The 19,372-nt window shown below is 39.4% G+C and overlaps 1 protein-coding gene across 1 annotated transcript in view; it reads right to left on the minus strand.

Moving 5' to 3' along the window:
- cnksr3 (cnksr family member 3) overlaps positions 1-19,372 on the minus strand; it is a 59,222-nt gene that overhangs the window by 23,391 nt on the left and 16,459 nt on the right. The window contains exons 2-7 of the mRNA XM_046061430.1: positions 13,997-14,160; positions 6,815-7,017; positions 5,405-5,492; positions 3,338-3,379; positions 574-693; positions 184-243 (exon numbers count right to left, since the gene is read on the minus strand). Coding sequence (XP_045917386.1) covers positions 184-243; positions 574-693; positions 3,338-3,379; positions 5,405-5,492; positions 6,815-7,017; positions 13,997-14,160 — 677 coding nt within the window. The remainder of the gene's footprint in view (positions 1-183; positions 244-573; positions 694-3,337; positions 3,380-5,404; positions 5,493-6,814; positions 7,018-13,996; positions 14,161-19,372) is intronic.

The raw sequence follows: 19,372 nt of genomic DNA on the forward strand, positions 1-19,372 counted from the left end.
ACATGACACCAACATCTCTACCGTTTTACCAGTGAAGGAGCTTTTTCAGATGTTTCAACCTGAGAAACCTTCATAAAGTGTCAAAAATAAATGACTTTTAGGGCCAGAGCCAGACTAAATGTCTGGAAACAGCTTTTTGTTTTTACACAGCAGTTATGATCAAGAAAACAGCAGCACACTCACATTCTCTGTTGTTCCTGTGATGACGTGAAGCCCGTCGTAAGTGGATTTGATGTAAATACCCTGGAAGATTAAACACATTTGAAGAACGCACATATGAATCTCCTATACAAACAATCTCACATGGTTTTTCAATAATTCCTTGCTGCAGAGGTGGTTGTGGGTTTTTTCCATTTTGGACCTACATCTGTTTCTCTTTTTCATCTCTGTTGATTGTGGTTCATGGTGAAGCACTAAAATACCTGTTAGTGTTTCTCAGGGGAAGTCGTGTTAAATTGTTTTCTTCTTACGGTCTGGCTAATGTGGTCCGAACGAAAAAGATGAAATCTGCCCTGTATTTGTATTCTGTCCTTTGGTTTATGCAGTTTGATCTTTGTTAGTGTCTGAGCTCACCAGTCCTTCTCCAGGCTTGATGTTGGTGATGTGCACCTCCTCCAGACAGGCCATGTCACTCTTTAAAGGGTCAGAGGTCGCCTGGACCGTCTTTTCGCATATGCTGTTCAGAGATCGGGACTGAAACACACACAAGAAAGAAAGCATCGACAGTTTAATAAGATAAAGTTACACACAGAGCTGAAACGAATAGTAGATTAATCGATTATAAGCAAACTTACAGGAAATTAATCAGCAATTATTTTGATAACTGATTTAATCATCATTTTTGGGCATTTTTTCAAGCAAATATGCAAAATTTGTGGGTTGTGGGTTCTAAAATTTGCAAATGCTCCACTTCTCATGGTTTACTGTAAATTGTTTGTTTTTTTTGGACAAGAGAAACAAACAATTTGAAGAATTTTCTTTGGGTTCAAAAATATTATGAGGCCATTTTAACATAGTTAAAAGTCATTTTTTTAGCCCTGTAACTTACATGACATGACTTGAATAAAACTCGACAGCTCTCATGATGAGGTGTTAGAATCAATTATGTCAATTTCTAAGATATAAACACATAATTTTGTGGTCAAAACATTTCATTTAGCTTCTATTTGTACTGAAACTCTACACACCTAGTTGTACACCGAACGAGCCGATAAACACCCTTTTCAAAAGTCAGTTACATTTCTAACTGTATAAGCTGAAATCAGAGAACGTGTACAGGATGGATTTATTAAAAAGGAGGAAGTTATTGGCTGCACGGTGGTTTCTTGTGCCAGTTTCTATGTCCCATGGTGACAAGCATCCGTTCTGATGTGTCTAAAACGCTGAATCACTACCTGCTGTGGTCGCACTAAAGCTTTCTGTCCCTGACCTTTCTGTGGAAAATGAAAAGAAGAAAATAGACTGATGAACCCCTCAGAGATCAGAGCAGTGTTACATAAAAAGCTCTAAATATTGCAGTACTGCAGTTTCTGGTTTTGCTGAACAACAGAGACGAGGATCTTCCAGGAGCCATTTGACTGACTAGACTCTCAGCTCTGAAACATCGCGGGGGGTCTGAGGTCATGGGAAGCAGGGAGGTGATCAGGAAAACACAAACCAGCAGGAAATTACAAGTAAACCAGAAAAGCATGCTCCTCAGGAAAGTTAATTCGCTCTTTGTTTCTTGATTTGCTTTGCAAATTTTTATTGCCCGTTTTTAAATGACATGCTCGTCTCTGCGGTGGAGAACAGTCTAACTAACTAGAGATCAGCGTTTTCCTCTTCATCACCTGGACAAACAAACTGAAACAAAGCCTTTCACTGTGTAACAGCAGAGGCACCTGCTACCAATGTTGTTAGTTAGGAGTTAAAAAGAGCATATAAACTACAGGAAAAGAAACAATAGATGGACACCAAAAATATTAACAAAGTCTGTCTGAAATCTTTGTCTACCAACATCATACAACACATTAAAGCACTTCGCACTGTTCACATGGAGAAGAGAAAGAAGGGAGTCATTCTTGCCTTTTACCTAAATTCAGCAAAACCAAAATACATGAACTTTTCCTCACATTTGTCCCTTCAAGTGTGTTTATCATCATGTAAAGTGGAGGAAAGCACGGATGGATTACTCAACAGGCCTGTTGGGTTTTCTGGTCTTGATCCCAATCCAAGAACAGTCCATTTTCTTAATGTACAGTTTCAACAGGCTAAAATGAACCCCTCTACATTTAGTAAAGCATTTTAATAGTTTGACAGCTCAGCAGCTCTGCTTTACGAAAACATGGCAGGTGCCACAGGTTTCCTTTGATGATTTTCTATAATATTTTTAGTGTCCTGTGGTACAGTTTGCTGTAGTATTTTGTGCAGATTTGTAGAGGCGTTTGTCAGAGTGGATCTGATGTGACAGCAAGCTTTGGAAAAGAGTTTTTAATAGAGTACTTCATTCTAGCATGAACAAAGAACTAAAGTTCAGCTGCAGTTGTCAACCAACAGCAGGACTTTTATAGTTACAGTTATTGCCTAACCTTAAAAAGGAATAGTTCAGATACACTCATTTGCTTCTTGCTGAGAGTGAGATGAGAAGATTGAGACCATTATCATGCTTTCACAGCAAAGATGAAGATGGAGCCACAAGACGGTTAGCTTATCTTAGCTTAGCACAACGACTGGAAACAACTAGCCTGGTTCTGTCCAAATGTCTGTAATTTGTTCAGTCCATACAGGTAAACATCTACAAAGCAAAGTGTAAACATTTCACCCTTAAGGATAAGACAGCACTAACAACAAAGAGCATAAAACTTTATTTAAGTTAGCAGCTTTTTGAGGATCTTTAAGAATAACTTGTGATTTATCGGCCTGTCCCACTGATGGTCACAAGGAGACCAGGGTGTACCTTTTAGTGATTCGAGGTCAGTGTTAATTTATGCCACTAATCTAAAACTTGAGGTCTCATTAGCGGGGAGTCTGAGGTCATGAGGTCACATTAGAAACTGACGAGGAGCGAAAGTGATTTCAGTATTCTGGGAACTAGAGGACAACCAACAGGAAGCGTTATCCAAGACAGGAAGTGGATGGTCCTGAGCTGAATAAACAAACCTGCAGAATCACACACGCACACACAGTGAACACCACAGGACACTCAGTACAAGACCGGAAAAGGAAGTGTGTGTGTGTGTGTGTGTGTGTGTGTGTGTGTGTGTGTGTGTGTGTGTGTGTGTGTGTGTGTGTGTGTGCACGCACACATGTTTCCGATTAGCATCTCCAAACCAGAGGAAAAAGCAGAATCAGTACTCACCACTTCCAGAATCTTCTCCTCAATCTCATAAACTGTACAGTCCTGCAATTAAAGAGACAGAAAGATGGACATCACAAACATTTGCATTTTTTTCAAGGAACGCAAGAAATTCTGTCTCTGAAATAAGGTGACTCCTATTTAAAAAAATTATTTCAGTTTAGACAGAAGAGTGAAATATTATTGTAATTTCTTTCTTGTAAAATAAACAGTCATTGTGCTTTTATTTTGAAGAGGGACAACAAACAGAAAAGATTGAGCGCAGCAAATCGATGAAAAAGAGGAAAAGAAAATTACATGATTAAACTCTTTGACGCCACGGACTCTTTACTGGTTTCCTCATTTTAAACAAGAGCTGCACGAACATTTTTCAAACCAAAGGGAATTTAAAAAGGGAATAGTGAGAACGTTACAGTTTATGAATATTAGGACAAACTCACACACGCATCACATTCAACATACAGACACACCAGAAAAAAAACTGTGGTATCAAATGAGACAGCTTTCCCTTTCAGAAGTCTGTCTGCATGAAGAACCGTGAGTGTGTAAACAGAGACGGCATGGGAGAAAGAAAAAAAAAAAAAATAGGGGAATCAGCGGGAAAAAAAATATTTGAGAAATGACAGCCTACAGGAGAGTGAAACCAGAGGGAGGGACCGCGAACGCCTCCCAGAGACACTGAGAGGATTCCTCCTGTGGTCGGTGAAATAACAGCTCCCTGTAAACGGGCTGACAGGATGATTGCATGACAGCGCGGCGGGGCGACGCCTCAATGCTGCACAAAACTCTGCAAGTCACATGTGGGGAGGTGACAACATGCAAAAAAAAATAAAAAATCCAACTGCACAGCCACAACTGTGAATCCTAAAACCTACTTTCCAAAGTTTTTTCCAAGGTTTATACAAACTCAAAACAGTATTTTATGCCAAGTTAAATAATCACACCTCTCCACTTATAAGGCTAAACAAAAAGAAAATCTCATGTAAACCGTTGTTTTTACTGCCAAGTTCAGACAATGTAACCACATGAAGTTACTTAATGTCACTCCTGAGTCGCCACATATGGACATATGGTCAAGACACGTTGGCATCAGTTTGAAACACACTGGGGAGCCTCTTAGTGTCATAGTTGAACGCAGTGGGGGAAACCCTGCAGCATTGTTTATTAACACTACAGGGAGGTGTAGGATATTTAACACAAAAGTCAGAGTAAGGAGATGGACAGGTGGGCTAGTGTTTGTTTCCCGTGTGAAACAAAAAGTTAACATTACATCTTTTTATTTAACAGCACCACGTGTGGATTCATCCACTGCTGAAAATAGTGCCCAACAAATGCACTATTTCCTCCTGTTTCCAGAGTCCAGAAGTATTGAGACACAGATTACTACGTTGTTGGTTTTAGACTTTTTATAGGATTTGTTGACAATAAAAAAAACTGAATAAAAAATAATGACAGCATCTCAAACTGTATCTTTTCTACAGCAGCCTCAGTCTGCTTTCATGTACATACATGTCAGCAGGACGTCGTGATGGAATGCGAACAGGAACAAAAGATATTTTGTTTGTGCTAATTTAAATACGTGTTATCTGGACACGATTTGACTATCCCCACTGCCCTTGAACTGGTTGTGTCTCATCTGAGCATCTTTGATTTAAATTTTAGCGGAGATCTCAGAGTTTCCAAAGATACTAAATGTGTCAGGATGAATTTAAGGAAAATGTGTATAAAATGATGCATAAGACATTTTCTTAAATTAAAAAGAAATGTTATCTAAAAGTACAAAAACATAAGACTAATTAGTTAAAATATAAAACCTCTCTCTTCTCCTCGCTTGTTTTGGCAATACTGATATCTGAAAGAGATTCATCATCAAAAGGACTTTGTACATGTGCCAGAAGTTATCTGGTTGATCATCATGATCATAATCAAAGCCTGAGAAGAAACAGTCCCAGTGGTCACAAATCTGACAAGCATCTTCACACAGACAGCATCTGATCATTTTCTGTCTGAACAGTGGCCTCACTGAGGAGAACAGAGAGATGTTTGAGCCTCACTGACACTGACACTGACCTTCTGGACGGTGGAGGTGAGCTCCAAGCACAGCTGGATGATTCTGCTTTTGGTGGAGGTGAAGTTGTTGCCGCTGGTCAGAGGAGTCCTGGAGAGAGAGGATGTTGGTAATGTTACAGTGTGGTACCCTGTAGTAAAACCAAGAACCCTGCCGGTACTGTCAAGAGTTTGTATGGTTGGGACAAAATTGCCAGATTCACAACGCTCCAAGGCTGCTGAATGTATTTACCAGTATTTAAACACCCAAAAGTGGAAAAAATAAACAAAAAAACTGCGGAGCCTTCTTGGCCATGAAAAGGTCTTAATCTTATCTACAATACTGAACTCACAAATGTTAAAAGCTGGACCTAATCAGACTAATAACTAACTTGGACTCAATACCCGATTCAGATTCAATAAAATGCTATTGAAGTGTGTGTGGGTGATCAGACACGCGACAGATGTCAGGTGTGTTATGGGCGTCAGTGCATCAACTTGTCAGGTGTTTTTGTGTAACAGCTGCAGTGAGCTGGAATGCTCTTCAAGCTGAAACAAGCGGAGAAAAAAAACTGAAGGAGTCAAACAGCAGGCAGACGGACGCACACGTGAACACGGGCCAGCGCTAATAACTGTGTGAGAGACAGTGAGACCTAGAGAACCATAAAACTCACACAGACGGACATTCAGATCACACAAATCTGGTATTTTCTATAGAAAGTCAACTTGTAAATTCTTCCCCGATACATTTTGAGATGCAAATTTTTTTCTTCCTTTTTCGTTGAGATATCTTTATAAGCCCTTTGAAGTTTCACCAGCACAATCCTTTTTACTTCTTTACTGCATTGTGTTTTTTTGTGTGTTTTCTTATTTGTACAAATAAATAATGTACCTAAATTAATTCAATATAAAAAAAACTAATAAAATGAAAACGACAATTGTCCTGTGTTTCTCTCTTGCACACTCCTGATGTGTACCTGCAGAAAACTATTACTATCGCTTTAAAAGACACCAGACTAAGACGTCTATGTGTTAAGATAAGTTAACCGGCTGCTGGTTGCATCTTCATATTTATCATGCAGAGTGGTATCAATCTCATTATCTAACTCTCTGCGACAAAGTGAATAAGCACATTTGAGAAGGTCACAAACTAATTTAACTCCTAAAGAAACAGTGCGTAGACTCGTGGGAGTTGGCAGTCTGCATTACTGGGTGTCTTAAAAAGGTTGTTAATTAAATCCACAAGTTCATATAACCAAAACAGAAGATCAGGTTGAGTGGCTGCCCAGTTATGGATTAACACATTTAATAAAATTGGAATTATATATTTGCGACAACCTACTAAAAACACATTTGAATAAGATATGTATGAGAGAGTGTTTCCTTCCTATGTATATTATATGTATTGTATGTACTGAATGTGTCTGTGTTCACCTGTCCAGCTGGCCAAGCAGACTCTTGGCCGCTCCAATCAGCTCAACCACGGCGGTCAGGAATTCATTGGAGGGCTGATGGGAGATTTTGTTGTGGTAGGCCGGGTTCTTCCTTCGCTGCGTCACTGCGCTGCTCAGGTTGTGGTGAGCCGCTCTCATCTTCCCCACCAGAGTCTTCAGGTTGTCCGACTCCACGCCGTAGTTCTGCCCAAAATACAAAAAAGACAGAGTTTACATCTTATGCATAATATACAGGAATCTTATATGTTAAAGATGCACTTTGTAGAAGTATTAGAAGCTGTGAAATTAATGTTGCTGCCTTAATTCTCTATCTTGTAATAGTGGTGTTATAAGTGCTCCAAAGACCACATTTACCATCACCCCTGTTATCACTACACCCTTCCCTGTTGAGGATGAACATGTTGGAAATCTCCCTCTAAAGCCGATCCATATATTACAGTGTAAAACACAGATAGGTAGAGGTGGTGAGAGGCTAAAACTCAGCATATGGATGGTCTCGTTTGTAGTTCTAATATTGTCTTCTAGAGCCAGAGTAAAAATTGGATTCATGCCTTCATTTCAAGCAGATAAGGCTACTGTGATGCATCATTCTCAGGCCAAAAAAACAAAAAACAAATACAGGCTCCAACTGACTCAGACCTCCGAGGCAAGATTAACCAGATTAAGCAAACAGAGATTTTAGAACCTTTAGAAATATTCAAAGAACCAATGTTCTCAACGAGCTTGGGTCAAGAAAACACAAACCACAACCTTCACATCATACAGAGGAATTCTCATGACCTCTGATGAACGTCATTCCCTCCCCCTCAATTCACCATCCAAAACACACACACACACACACACACACACACACACACACACACATTCCTACAAACGAGTCACCATGCCAATGATCTGAAGAAAAAGAAAAAAAACACAATTCCACAACACGTCACCCTCACTCAAATCAAATACAAACCCAGAGTATTGAACTGGTGTCGGTCAACAGGAACGATGATGAAAATCAAATAATAAAAAAAAAAAAAAAGGTATGTTCAATAAGGACTCTTTGGTTACCATGGCGACAAATTAATTAACAGTTGTTTGATTTGTAAAAAAATAAAAAATAAAAAAATAAGAGCCATGCTGCTGGAACATCTCATGCTTTCCTGAAGATTTACTTGAAAGTATCAGTCAGACACCAGGGGTCTAAGAGGACCCAACATGGACACATTTTTTCCAAACTTTTGGATGAATGTTTCCACACTACAAAGTACTTGTTCCACTTGGTCTCACACAGATCTGTAATTGATTCTGTCAGCTGACGGTGCGAACACGCTGGCTCGCCCGAGGCAGCTCAGATGTTTGAGGCGTTGTGAAGCTCAGAGCCAATAAAAACATCTGGAGCCAAACTGACATTCCACCTGTCAACCGTCTGCACTGTAGAAAAAAATAAATACACCTTAACGAAACACGACACGTTCAAATCAAGCTTCAAGTTAACTTTCAAATTGTGTTAGAAGTGAAGCACCGTGAAAGTAACAGATCAATCGAAAAAAAGAGTGAATATATTGAAGACTCTCTTAGAGTGAAACAGGCAGCATCAGTCTGTTAATCTGACCAAACACACACACAAGTCTCGCTTTAGTAAACTAAAAGATTCAAATTAACAATTAAGATTTAACAAATAATGATTATTTCATTGATCAGCCTCTTGATTGTTTTGAAAAAGCCTGCTGCGCTGAATCGTAGATAACTTAGTCCGGCTTGTAACACTAATAAGCTTTCACAAAGCACCGTCGTCATACGCGAACAGGAGATTTATTTATCTCATGTTAAATAAGTTAATAACAATACAAGGGGCCCTCAGATACATGTTATACCACTCTGAACAGCATGACGATGCTCTTTTCACACCGATGGTGTTTGAATGGAAAAAGTTAGAACAGAAAAAAGCTCTGCTGACTGAGTCTCTGCCAACGGAAACTGCTGCTGGAACAAAAATGCAACGGCTCTTCCTCTACAGGCTGTACACTGTGTGTGTGTGTGTGTGTGTGTGTGTGTGTGTGTGTGTGTGTGTGTGTGTGTGTGTGTGTGTGTGTGTGTGTGTGTGTGTGTGTGTGTGTGTGTCAGGGGAAGGGTGGGGGGTCTTTCTGACAGGTGGGAGGGGTCACATCTGTTTCCTGCTCCACGCCAGAGAGCAGTAAACTCAAAAAATACCTACAACACATCACTTGACCTTCAATTCAGTCTTACAGGAAAACTAACCCAGAGGCTGTGAGATTTCATGACTCTTTAGTTGTTTTAGTGTGTCTTTCTTCAGTGCGAGGACATGTCCAGTTATTTCCAGAGAGTTAGTAAAATGTTTCAGGGATCAAAAACATCAACAGTAAGGGCCCTTTGAGCGGGGACCAGATCTCCCTCCGCCTGCTTGTTGTCTCAAAGTTCTGTACTTGGGTCTCGTGGACAAAAGCCCTGGAAAAAGCTAGTAAGTGAACCTTGATGTTTGCATATTTTGTCACGGATGAGTAACTGGGGTCAGGAGTCAACGAGAACCAGAAAGTCTCCTTCCCGACCCTCATCCCAACCAGGGTTGGACATGTGAGGGGAGCTGCCCAGCTTTGGTGGACTGGTGGGGGTGGTGATGGAGCAGTGGATAAGACACATGCCTATGGTGTGAGAGACCCAGGTTCAATTCTCCACTGTGACACATCCACCGATGTGTCCCTAACAAAGACACGTAATCCCTTGTTGCTCCAGAGGCGTGCGACCTTTGACATAAATAGCATTTGTAAGTCGCTTTAGATAAAAGCATCAGCTAAATGAAATGTAATATGTTTCTATAAAAATGTATTTAAAGATACAGATGTTTAAATGTTATTTAACAGGCTCGTACAAAATAGAAACAATACAAAAGGAAGGAGAGAGAGCACGCAAAAGAACAGGAGAAAGGTGAAAAGGTAAAAACTTTGTTTCAAGCCTCAAGTTGTTTTCAACAACATAAAATACTCACTCAAAATGCAACAAGTTAATGTTAAGTTAATGTTTCAAAGTCACATTTAGAATCAAACAGAAATCTCTCATGTGAAATAAATAGTCAAAACTGGTCTCTTTGGCAGAACATATGGAGTTTTGATGTCCGACCCTGTCAGTGTGGGTTTCCTCCTACAGTCCCACATGCAGGTTGAGTGAAGTTAAACTCTGAACTCTCCCCAGGTGGACCTCGCCTCCTGCTCAATGTGTACTTAAAATGCTGTGTCTCAATTTGCCTTCTTCCATACTTGACATTTGCTATTTTGAATAACTAAGTGTGTTTAGACTGACCGTTACGGCAAAATGCAGTGCACTAAAAGGAAATGGTGTATGCATAAAAATCCAAAAGTTGAGTGTGGAACGCTGAACACTTCTCACCTTCACTGGTCGCCATCTTGCCTCCAGCCTATTTTCAAACTTGTGAAAATGGCAGCTAAGGAAGCTGCAGTGGTTGCGATTGCTAAAGTAAAGCAAAGTAAAAGCAGATACATTTTTATAATTGTTGTTATTGAAAATAGTGCTCTGCCTGCAATGCGCCATTAAAAGAAGAAGATGAAGATGCATCTGTCAAATGTTGCGATCGTCGTTTCCGGTAAGTGTTCGATTTGAGATTGATATCCGAAAGTATATCTTCTTCATCTTCTTCTATAATTTATCTCTTAATGACACAAATAATAAAAAACTATTCAGATTATGAATCGGAAAATTACACAATGCCTCTTATTTAGCTTTCAGCTATACTAAATGAATACTACTTCAAACATACAGCAGAGTGTTCCACTGAAATCAAGTCCTGCCATGGACCAGACACATATATACACAGTAAGAAATAACAGTGTGCATTACGGTGTGCGTGGCACTCATCTGTGCAGCTGATCTGCTGTTAACAATGCGTATCATTCATCTAGTGACAGAGTATCTCAAGACTTTTTTGGCTGAGTGAAGAGTGAAATGCTCCAACATTTGGAGGCTTTAGGTCGAGAAGGTTTTAATACCATTGCTGATGTTGCTAACTTTACAGTTCACTTCACTCCATTAAATTTTTGGGCAACTAATTTCATCATTGATCTCCACAGAAGTGTATGAGCCTAACCAAGTATCTGTAATGAGACACAGCTTAGTTCCCACCCTCCTTAATGACTAAAGAGAAATGCGGACACCGAGGCTAGACCAGCTGGTACCAGAAGTCCAGTCTCTCTGTCTACACACACAGTCAGACAGTTAGTTTGAGTTGAACTGAGTCATATCAGCCTCAAACATATCTCACCCCCATTAGCACATTTTTCACTTACCGATAAAGCTTTTGGACAAATCCCACACTGCAAAAAATGTCCTTCTTAACCATTATTCAGTCTTACAACTTAAATGAATATTTTTCCTTGAAATGTTGATAGTAATAATCACTGTTTCCAAAGCAGTAATTGTATGATCCTGATTCCCTGAAGTAATCTGCTCAAAGTGTCCAGATTCTTTTGGGTGTTTAAAAAAATATATTTTAAAGCAATTTTCTCTTGTTATAAACAAATATCTTGAAATAAACATCACCATCAAGTTGTCAAATATCGGTGGAAATACAAATAAAAGATTTAACAAACTTCAGTAACACAACTTTAAACAGTAGTTACTATTGTGTCTGATAACTGTCTCGCTGCTGTGGTCCTTTTATTTTCACTGTTTGTCAGCAGTGTCAGGCTCCCGTTAAAAACGCTGCTGGATCCCATTCAGCTCAGTTACACCATTAAACCTCAGCACTGACTGTAAATCCTCCTTTTCACTGTGACACAGTCAGAGCTCATAAACAGCTGACGGAGGAGCTCTGTCTGCAGTTCAATACTTTGTTATAAACAAGAACGTTGTTGGTTGAAAGAAACATTCTGCTCGTCTTGGTCGGTTGGCTTCAGCTGAGTTAAAAAAAAAAATTAAATTTGAACATTTGAAAAATGTGAAGGCATTATGAGAAAACCCTAATTTCACATCTAAAATATGGTTATGTTTCAATTTCTTCTGATGTTTAAAGACAATCTTTGATAGACTTGTGTTTTCAGGTAATTTAGTTGGTTTAAGGGATTGTAGTTCGAGTCTTTTCACTGTTTCACACAAAAATCAAGTTTGAAGAAGAACATCTAGAGACTTTCAAGATAACTTAATTTCAATTTGAACAATTAAACAAACATGTTAAATGCATGTTTCTTAAGAGCAAAGAAACATTCTTTCTAAGAAATAAAATACATTTTCTGCAGAAACCATTGCTGCATTTTTATTTTTTTTTTGCACTGTAGAAGTATTAAACCCAGCAGTGTGGGCGTGTTGCCACATCTGATAAAGATTTAACAGAGTGCATTATATTTACATCAGCACATTCTCTGGCATGAGAACCAGGCCCAGTACAAACCACAGCTATCAGACCATGTGACAGACATGAAGCAACTTCATGGGCCATAGGTTTGGGCGATATGATGATATATATCGTTTAATGCCAACTCACACTGTATGAGTAAACCGTCTGTGATGTAAAGCCAAAGCTCACAAGTTGGGTGTTCACACTTTACGTGTATAAAAAGGCCCATTGGCCGCTGCAGACTTTTCTGACCTGTGTACCGACACTTCTAAAAAGAAAAGGCGCCAGTGTTTATGAACTAGGAAGACGTGGACAGTCTGGCTTGTCAGAGAAAAATGGAGGTAAGCTAGCTATGTTTTGATGTATAGGTTGTTAACTTGATAGCCAGGCATGCTGCCATGGCACTTTCAGATGCAGTTTGCCACTTTGTGCAGGCGCTGAGAGAGAAAAAGGCGGTGATCATGGGGAATCGATTCGTGGTTCTGTTTCAGCTGTGGAACAGCCTGACGACGGCCGACCAAAATTTCGTCCGACCTGTCAGAAATTAGTCCGACGTGTGATCTCGGAAACCAGCTGCCTCACAAGGTAACGTGATTTGGGCAGCAGGGATGATTATCACATTCTCACGTGACGTGAGAGCGACAGTTGGTGATGTAAATGCATCTCTAAGCTGGTTTGCCAACCGCTGCACCATTGGGCCAGTCGGTTTGAAACTTACTGGCCCTTCTTCCAAAAGTTATTTATCAGTGTTACAACAAAACCAAAGACTTATAAATTATGTTATACTGTTAACATGTTTAATTGTTTATTAAATACATCCTGGATATAAAAAAAAACTAAAATGTAATCAGTTAATAAAAGTGAATAGTTAATATAACAATTTACTTAACAGAGTCAAACATGACATGCTCTCTCTCCTGCTCACAGCCATTTAATAAAAAAATGTACACAGAGCAGCGGACACCAGTCGCGCTGGTAGTCCTGCACAAAAGCATACTCTGCATTATCGTCTATTGTCCCGTAAATTGGACCATAATTTACTCAATGAACATCATGTTGTGTTGAAGAATATTTGAAACTAGCGACTGAGACCATAAACTCATTATGAAAGTGTTTCCTGAGGTAATAAGTCAGCTGAGAAGTAGCAACATTTTACCATTATTTCTAATGGAACCGGACTTCTTTTTGCAGCCAGTGGACTCGGCCCCTGCTGGCCGGTATAGAGAATACAGGTTTAAGTTCCATCTGCATGGTTTCACTTTCAGACCCAGAGGTTGCCACTTGATTGAGATTAAAGAAATAACATTTGACAATCACGCGTCATATAACTACAAATCTGGATAGGACAACGGTGCACACCAAGAGCAGCAAAGCAACTGCAGAATGTTGAGTTTCTAATTTATTTTTTCCCGACGTTACTTTTTTTTGTCCCCGGGCCATCAGGCCACCGTTATTGTTGAGCCCTGCCATGACAGAAGATTTTAGTCATATGGGCCCACAGCTCATTCATGGGCTCCAGAGCAACATTATACTTCCTGGTTTCATGTCCCAAAGCATTATGGGTACTGTAGCTCAAAATGAGAGTATGATTATCCTGAATTAAAGTAGGAAAACAACAAAATAATAATAGGAGGAATTAATTATTATCACCCTGTTTTCAATATCAAAAACATTTGTTTGAAATTTAAAAAAAACAAACATGAAGTTGAACAAGCATAACAAAAAGTGAAATTCAGTGTGTCACTTCACTAATATTCATGCTGAGGAAAGCCCCCGACAATGATGGGAAAGATGCTGTGAGGAGTTACTGACCAGAGCGCAGAGCAGATCCACGGCCTCCAGCACCAGCTCCTGGTGTCCGACCCGCAACACGCCCAGAGACAGCAGCTCCTGGTGGGACATCCTGAGCAGCTTCTCCCCGTCCACCTGCTGTTGCTGGAAGGACGAGATGTACGGCTGCAGGCTGTCGTCCAGACCTGAGGGACAGATGGAGACATAACACACTGAGAGGGGACACCAAGGTAGGCATAAAGAGAGATAAAACTCCCTCAGCTTCACAAAGCATGTCTGTGCTTTCAGTAGGTTGTTTTTGGCTTTATTGACAGCGTTAATGCATTGTATAAAATTAATCTGCCCTGAGTGCAGTACTGCACAGGGAGGAAGAAGACGACAAGAACTGTGTATATTCGAGAGTAAACGATACTGAGACAGTTTATTTCAGCAGAGTTTCGGTGAAAGTCGGCTCTGTTATTATCCATTCAGGTTTGAGAGCAAACAGAGCTGCTGAGTCAACATGGACATATTGACTCTTCGTACTGACACCGTCCTGCCACCTCACCACACCTCACCTCAGGATCAACGGGACAGCTCTGAATACAGACGGGCAAGCCTACCGTCCCGCACACAGATGCTCGCTGGTTTGATCCCTCATCTGTCACATTCATCACCATCAACTATTTAGCTTCACCCCAATGTTAGAGCAAACCCCAACTATATCTAGCATCTCTAAATTTCTAAATGTGTAGCCTTTAACCACCAACAACGGACATAACAAATACATCAAGGTTTACAAAAATTACCAAACTGACGTGATTAAAAATGTAACAGTTATAAGAGAAAACTTGCTTTCTGGCGCCGATATTTTTGCCGGGACACTGCTAATATCCAAAATTCAACATCTTTTATTTATTCAGCATCAGTGCAACCTCATTAACATCCACTTCATTTAAAAAAATATTCAACAACTATTCAAAAAGACATAAAGCGAAGATCTCTAAAGCTGATTTTACTACACCAACAGAGCAGATTCCAATCAAATAACATAAGAACTGTCACTGTCTACATATTTAATAAATCCATCCAGCAGGACTAATAAAACCTGGAGCATTCTGGACCGAAGGGATCCCACCTTCAAGACCCGTGACCTCATGTAAGCTTGAGCGAGACACCACCAGCTCCAGCGGCGCCACTCTGCGGCCGACCCTGAACCGTGACCTCTGATCTCTCGGTGAAAGGCAGCAGCGGGAGACAACATAAAAGAGTTCTCACCACTGGATGAATGGAGGACCATCAACAGCACATGCTTCTACTGACACACATCAGTATGAGCAGACAGTGTTAGCATGTGTCCGTTTCCACACTGTAGTCAGCACATTATTGATTAACAAGGATTCATCTTAGCTAATATTATCATTAATTAATTTCAAGTTGTCCATATTACTCAGTTTTATACTAAAATCTGGTTAAGAAATGCTCAAGCTTTAAAACCAAAGATGAATATTAGATAAATAAACTATTTAAGATAGCTGAAAATAAACTGCACATTGTTACTAGACTTATAAACTAAAACAGTCAACATTTCTGGATATTTCACTACAGCAGAGAGGTTCAAATGTTTCTTATTTTGGTTTTTGACATTTAAAAGTCAGAACTGTGTTGCGTCGACAGCTGAAATTATTTGACGCTTAACTGATTGACAGATAATTGAATGGCAACAATTTCGTTTAGGAAAACTAAGTAAAAATGCTGGAAAGGCGATATATTTGCTGGGTTTTCTTGGTCTGCTATTATAGTAAATTAAATATCTTAACGGTTCTGGACTGTTAAACATAACAAGCAATTTTAAGATGTTACGTCGGGCTCTGGACACTTTGCACTGGACATTTTACAGACCAAACACCAACAAATTGATTGGCAGTTTACTCAATAATTATTATAATCAGCAGTTGATCATGCTGTTGGTCATGGTCAACACACATTTAAATTGTAGCGTAAAAGTTAAAAAATAACTAAGAATACATTTGGACACTAAAACATAAATTGAATCACCAAGTATTGATTTATTAACAAGCTAACATTTGTACCCAACCACCCCAGAGTTGAGTAGAGTGAGGCAGCAGTTCGACTCCAACAATGTTCTCCTAAACTAAAAATACACGTTACTTTGGAGAAAACTTTTGTGCAGACACGTCCACCAAATGGCAGATGTTGTGAAGCACGGACATCAACTGGTCAACAAAATGCCTGAGCTGGTGTGAACAGTGGAGAAGAAAACAACTGCCCCAGCATGTGGTCATTAAAGTGTTCAGAAGAAACTCAGACTCCCGTTTGTCTTCAGACGGACACGCAGGACGACAGATGGCCGACACTCACGCTGACAGCAGGAAGGAACATTCCTCCTTAACTAACTGCTGATGTGACACCTCTGTGTTTTCAGCCGCTGACACCTCCGACACAGAGAATAATGCACCGCGAGTCAAACGCAACACAGCAATATTGTTTGTTCACTCGTGTCTTTATGTTCAATTCAGTTAAAACCACGCAGGGAAACAAATTAACCTTTTTAGTGTCCTTAATTAAAGTAAAAATACTCTCTGGTTGTGGTTGTTTTAAGACTTATAGGACACTAAAAATTATATTTTGGGGTTTTGGAATGTTGGTCAGACAAAACAAGACATTAGAAAACGTCACATCGGGCTCTGGAAACATGTTCTAGAAACTTTTTGTTATTTTCTGACATTTTATGGCCAAAAACAGTTAGTTAATTGAAAAAAAATAACAGACACATTCTCAGATCATAAAATAATAATTAGTAGCAGCTTTAGCTTTTATGGCTGCAAACACAAATTTGTTATTGATAGATTGTTTGATTAATTAATTCAATTTAAGAAAAAAAAAAGACAACTTTGCATCACCAGATCCCTAAGTGGTACCATTTAATTACTCATTTTATCCAATAAACAATTTAAAAAGCGTTTAAAAAAATTTTATAATAAGAAACTTAAAAAAAAAAAAAAAAAGCAGACAAACTGTAACCAGCAGTTTGTTCAACATGATCAAGTTGAGTATGAATGTTTAATTTTTATTTTTGGCAGTAATGAAGCATTTTCACATTGTGTTTTTCACAAATTATGTGATATTGATATAGGCAGTCCTGAACACTTCTTTACTAGTTTGTTTTGGTTTCTGCTCTGGTTGAGCTGCTGCAACAAACTTGTGAATCAAGTCAGAAAACATGTTCTGCACCTGCACCTTCCTGGAAATATGCCCAGTTTCTAACGTCCATAACATTCCCCAACCTCCTCTAAGAAACATTAAAACTCCCTGCCTGGAAGACACCACTCGAAAAGGTTGGATGGTGAAAATACATACATATACAACATATTTTAAAAGCATCTGCTAAATGAATAAATGTAAATGAAAATCCCTTTCACTGTGAGAGCTGGATGCGGAGAGCTTGTGGTCAACAGGAATGTGTTGACGACAGCCTGGATCACATTACTGACACCTGAGGAGGCTGATAATCTCTCCGCTGCACAGCAGGGTCGGTTAAATGTCACACGATGGCCAAATCAGCTGCTAATGAAAGCATGACAACGCCGGGCCAAGCCTCCCTGCAGAGCACACTGCAGAGAACAGAAACCTTAACACGCAAATCTGAGCTTCTGTTGAGCGCCAACATGTGATTTCGACGCAAGCACAAACATCCAGGTCAGGTGAGATAATATTGATGGTTTCAGGTACAAAGTCTCTTTGTTTGCTTGAGTCATTGGAGTTCATCTTATTTTAACATTTTTAAAACAAATAAAAGTGCACTCTTCACTGGTAGCAATGTTTTCAGACTCAAATGAAGGCTTAACACATCATTTGCACTGTGGAATAAGATACTTGATCCCAGCAGGATTAACCTCAAATATAAAAGAAGTCCTGCACAGTGCCAACATCACAGAGCTGGATCCAATGTTCTCATGAGAAATTATATAAATCGTTAATTTATGTGACAGCTGAGACATTTTTCTCATTCCACATTTTGAACATTGCAGTCGGATTTGGCGCCCGGCCCAAACTCTTGGAGAGCGGCTTCAAAAGTCTGGCACAGGGTGGGGACCGAGCGGGATCACCGCACCGAAATACTGCTGAGCGGTTTGTGTTTTTGGCTTCAGAGTCGCTTCTCAACCAGTACGAGTAATGAATCACAGCAAAACGTGGCTGTTTGCATGAACGCTGCACAGAACTCATCTGAAGTTATGCAATGTTAAGATAATGTACATAGATACATACTCGTTTCCAAGAAATTTTTAAAATCACCCAGAAAATGATTCACAGCTTCCTCACAGCCTGATCCTGTGGTGGCTACACAGGAATGTAGGCAGAGATCCTGATGCTGGAAACAGATCAGCACCCACTGCTTCATTCATCTCACTCAGATGTTACAGACACAAATTGCCAAAATAAGATTTATTTGAACAAATTAAAGGTTCCCTACAAATTTTCAGCCTTTAAGCAAAATTTCTACATTTGATTCGACGTTGGTCCTGTTGTCTCGATAATTCTAGTAATACTTGAGGTTAGTGTTGCTGTTAGTTTCTCGATAACTCTAGTAATACTTGAGGTTAGTGTTGCTGTTAGTTTCTCGATAACTCTAGTAATACTTGAGGTTAGTGTTGCTGTTAGTTTCTCAATAACTCTAGTAATACTTGAGGTTAGTGTTGCTGTTAGTTTCTCGATAACTCTAGTAATACTTGAGGTTAGTGTTGCTGTTAGTTTCTCAATAACTCTAGTAATACTTGAGGTTAGTGTTGCTGTTAGTTTCTCGATAACTCTAGTAATACTTGAGGTTAGTGTTGCTGTTAGTTTCTCAATAACTCTAGTAATACTTGAGGTTAGTGTTGCTGTTAGTTTCTCGATAACTCTAGTAATACTTGAGGTTAGTGTTGCTGTTAGTTTCTCAATAACTCTAGTAATACTTGAGGTTAGTGTTGCTGTTAGTTTCTCGATAACTCTAGTAATACTTGAGGTTAGTGTTGCTGTTAGTTTCTCAATAACTCTAGTAATACTTGAGGTTAGTGTTGCTGTTAGTTTCTCGATAACTCTAGTAATACTTGAGGTTAGTGTTGCTGTTAGTTTCTCAATAACTCTAGTAATACTTGAGGTTAGTGTTGCTGTTAGTTTCTCGATAACTCTAGTAATACTTGAGGTTAGTGTTGCTGTTAGTTTCTCAATAACTCTAGTAATACTTGAGGTTAGTGTTGCTGTTAGTTTCTCGATAACTCTAGTAATACTTGAGGTTAGTGTTGCTGTTAGTTTCTCAATAACTCTAGTAATACTTGAGGTTAGTGTTGCTGTTAGTTTCTCGATAACTCTAGTAATACTTGAGGTTAGTGTTGCTGTTAGTTTCTCAATAACTCT

This window comes from Micropterus dolomieu, linkage group LG10, assembly GCF_021292245.1.
Source record: "Micropterus dolomieu isolate WLL.071019.BEF.003 ecotype Adirondacks linkage group LG10, ASM2129224v1, whole genome shotgun sequence".
NCBI classification, from domain to species: Eukaryota; Metazoa; Chordata; class Actinopteri; order Centrarchiformes; family Centrarchidae; genus Micropterus; species Micropterus dolomieu.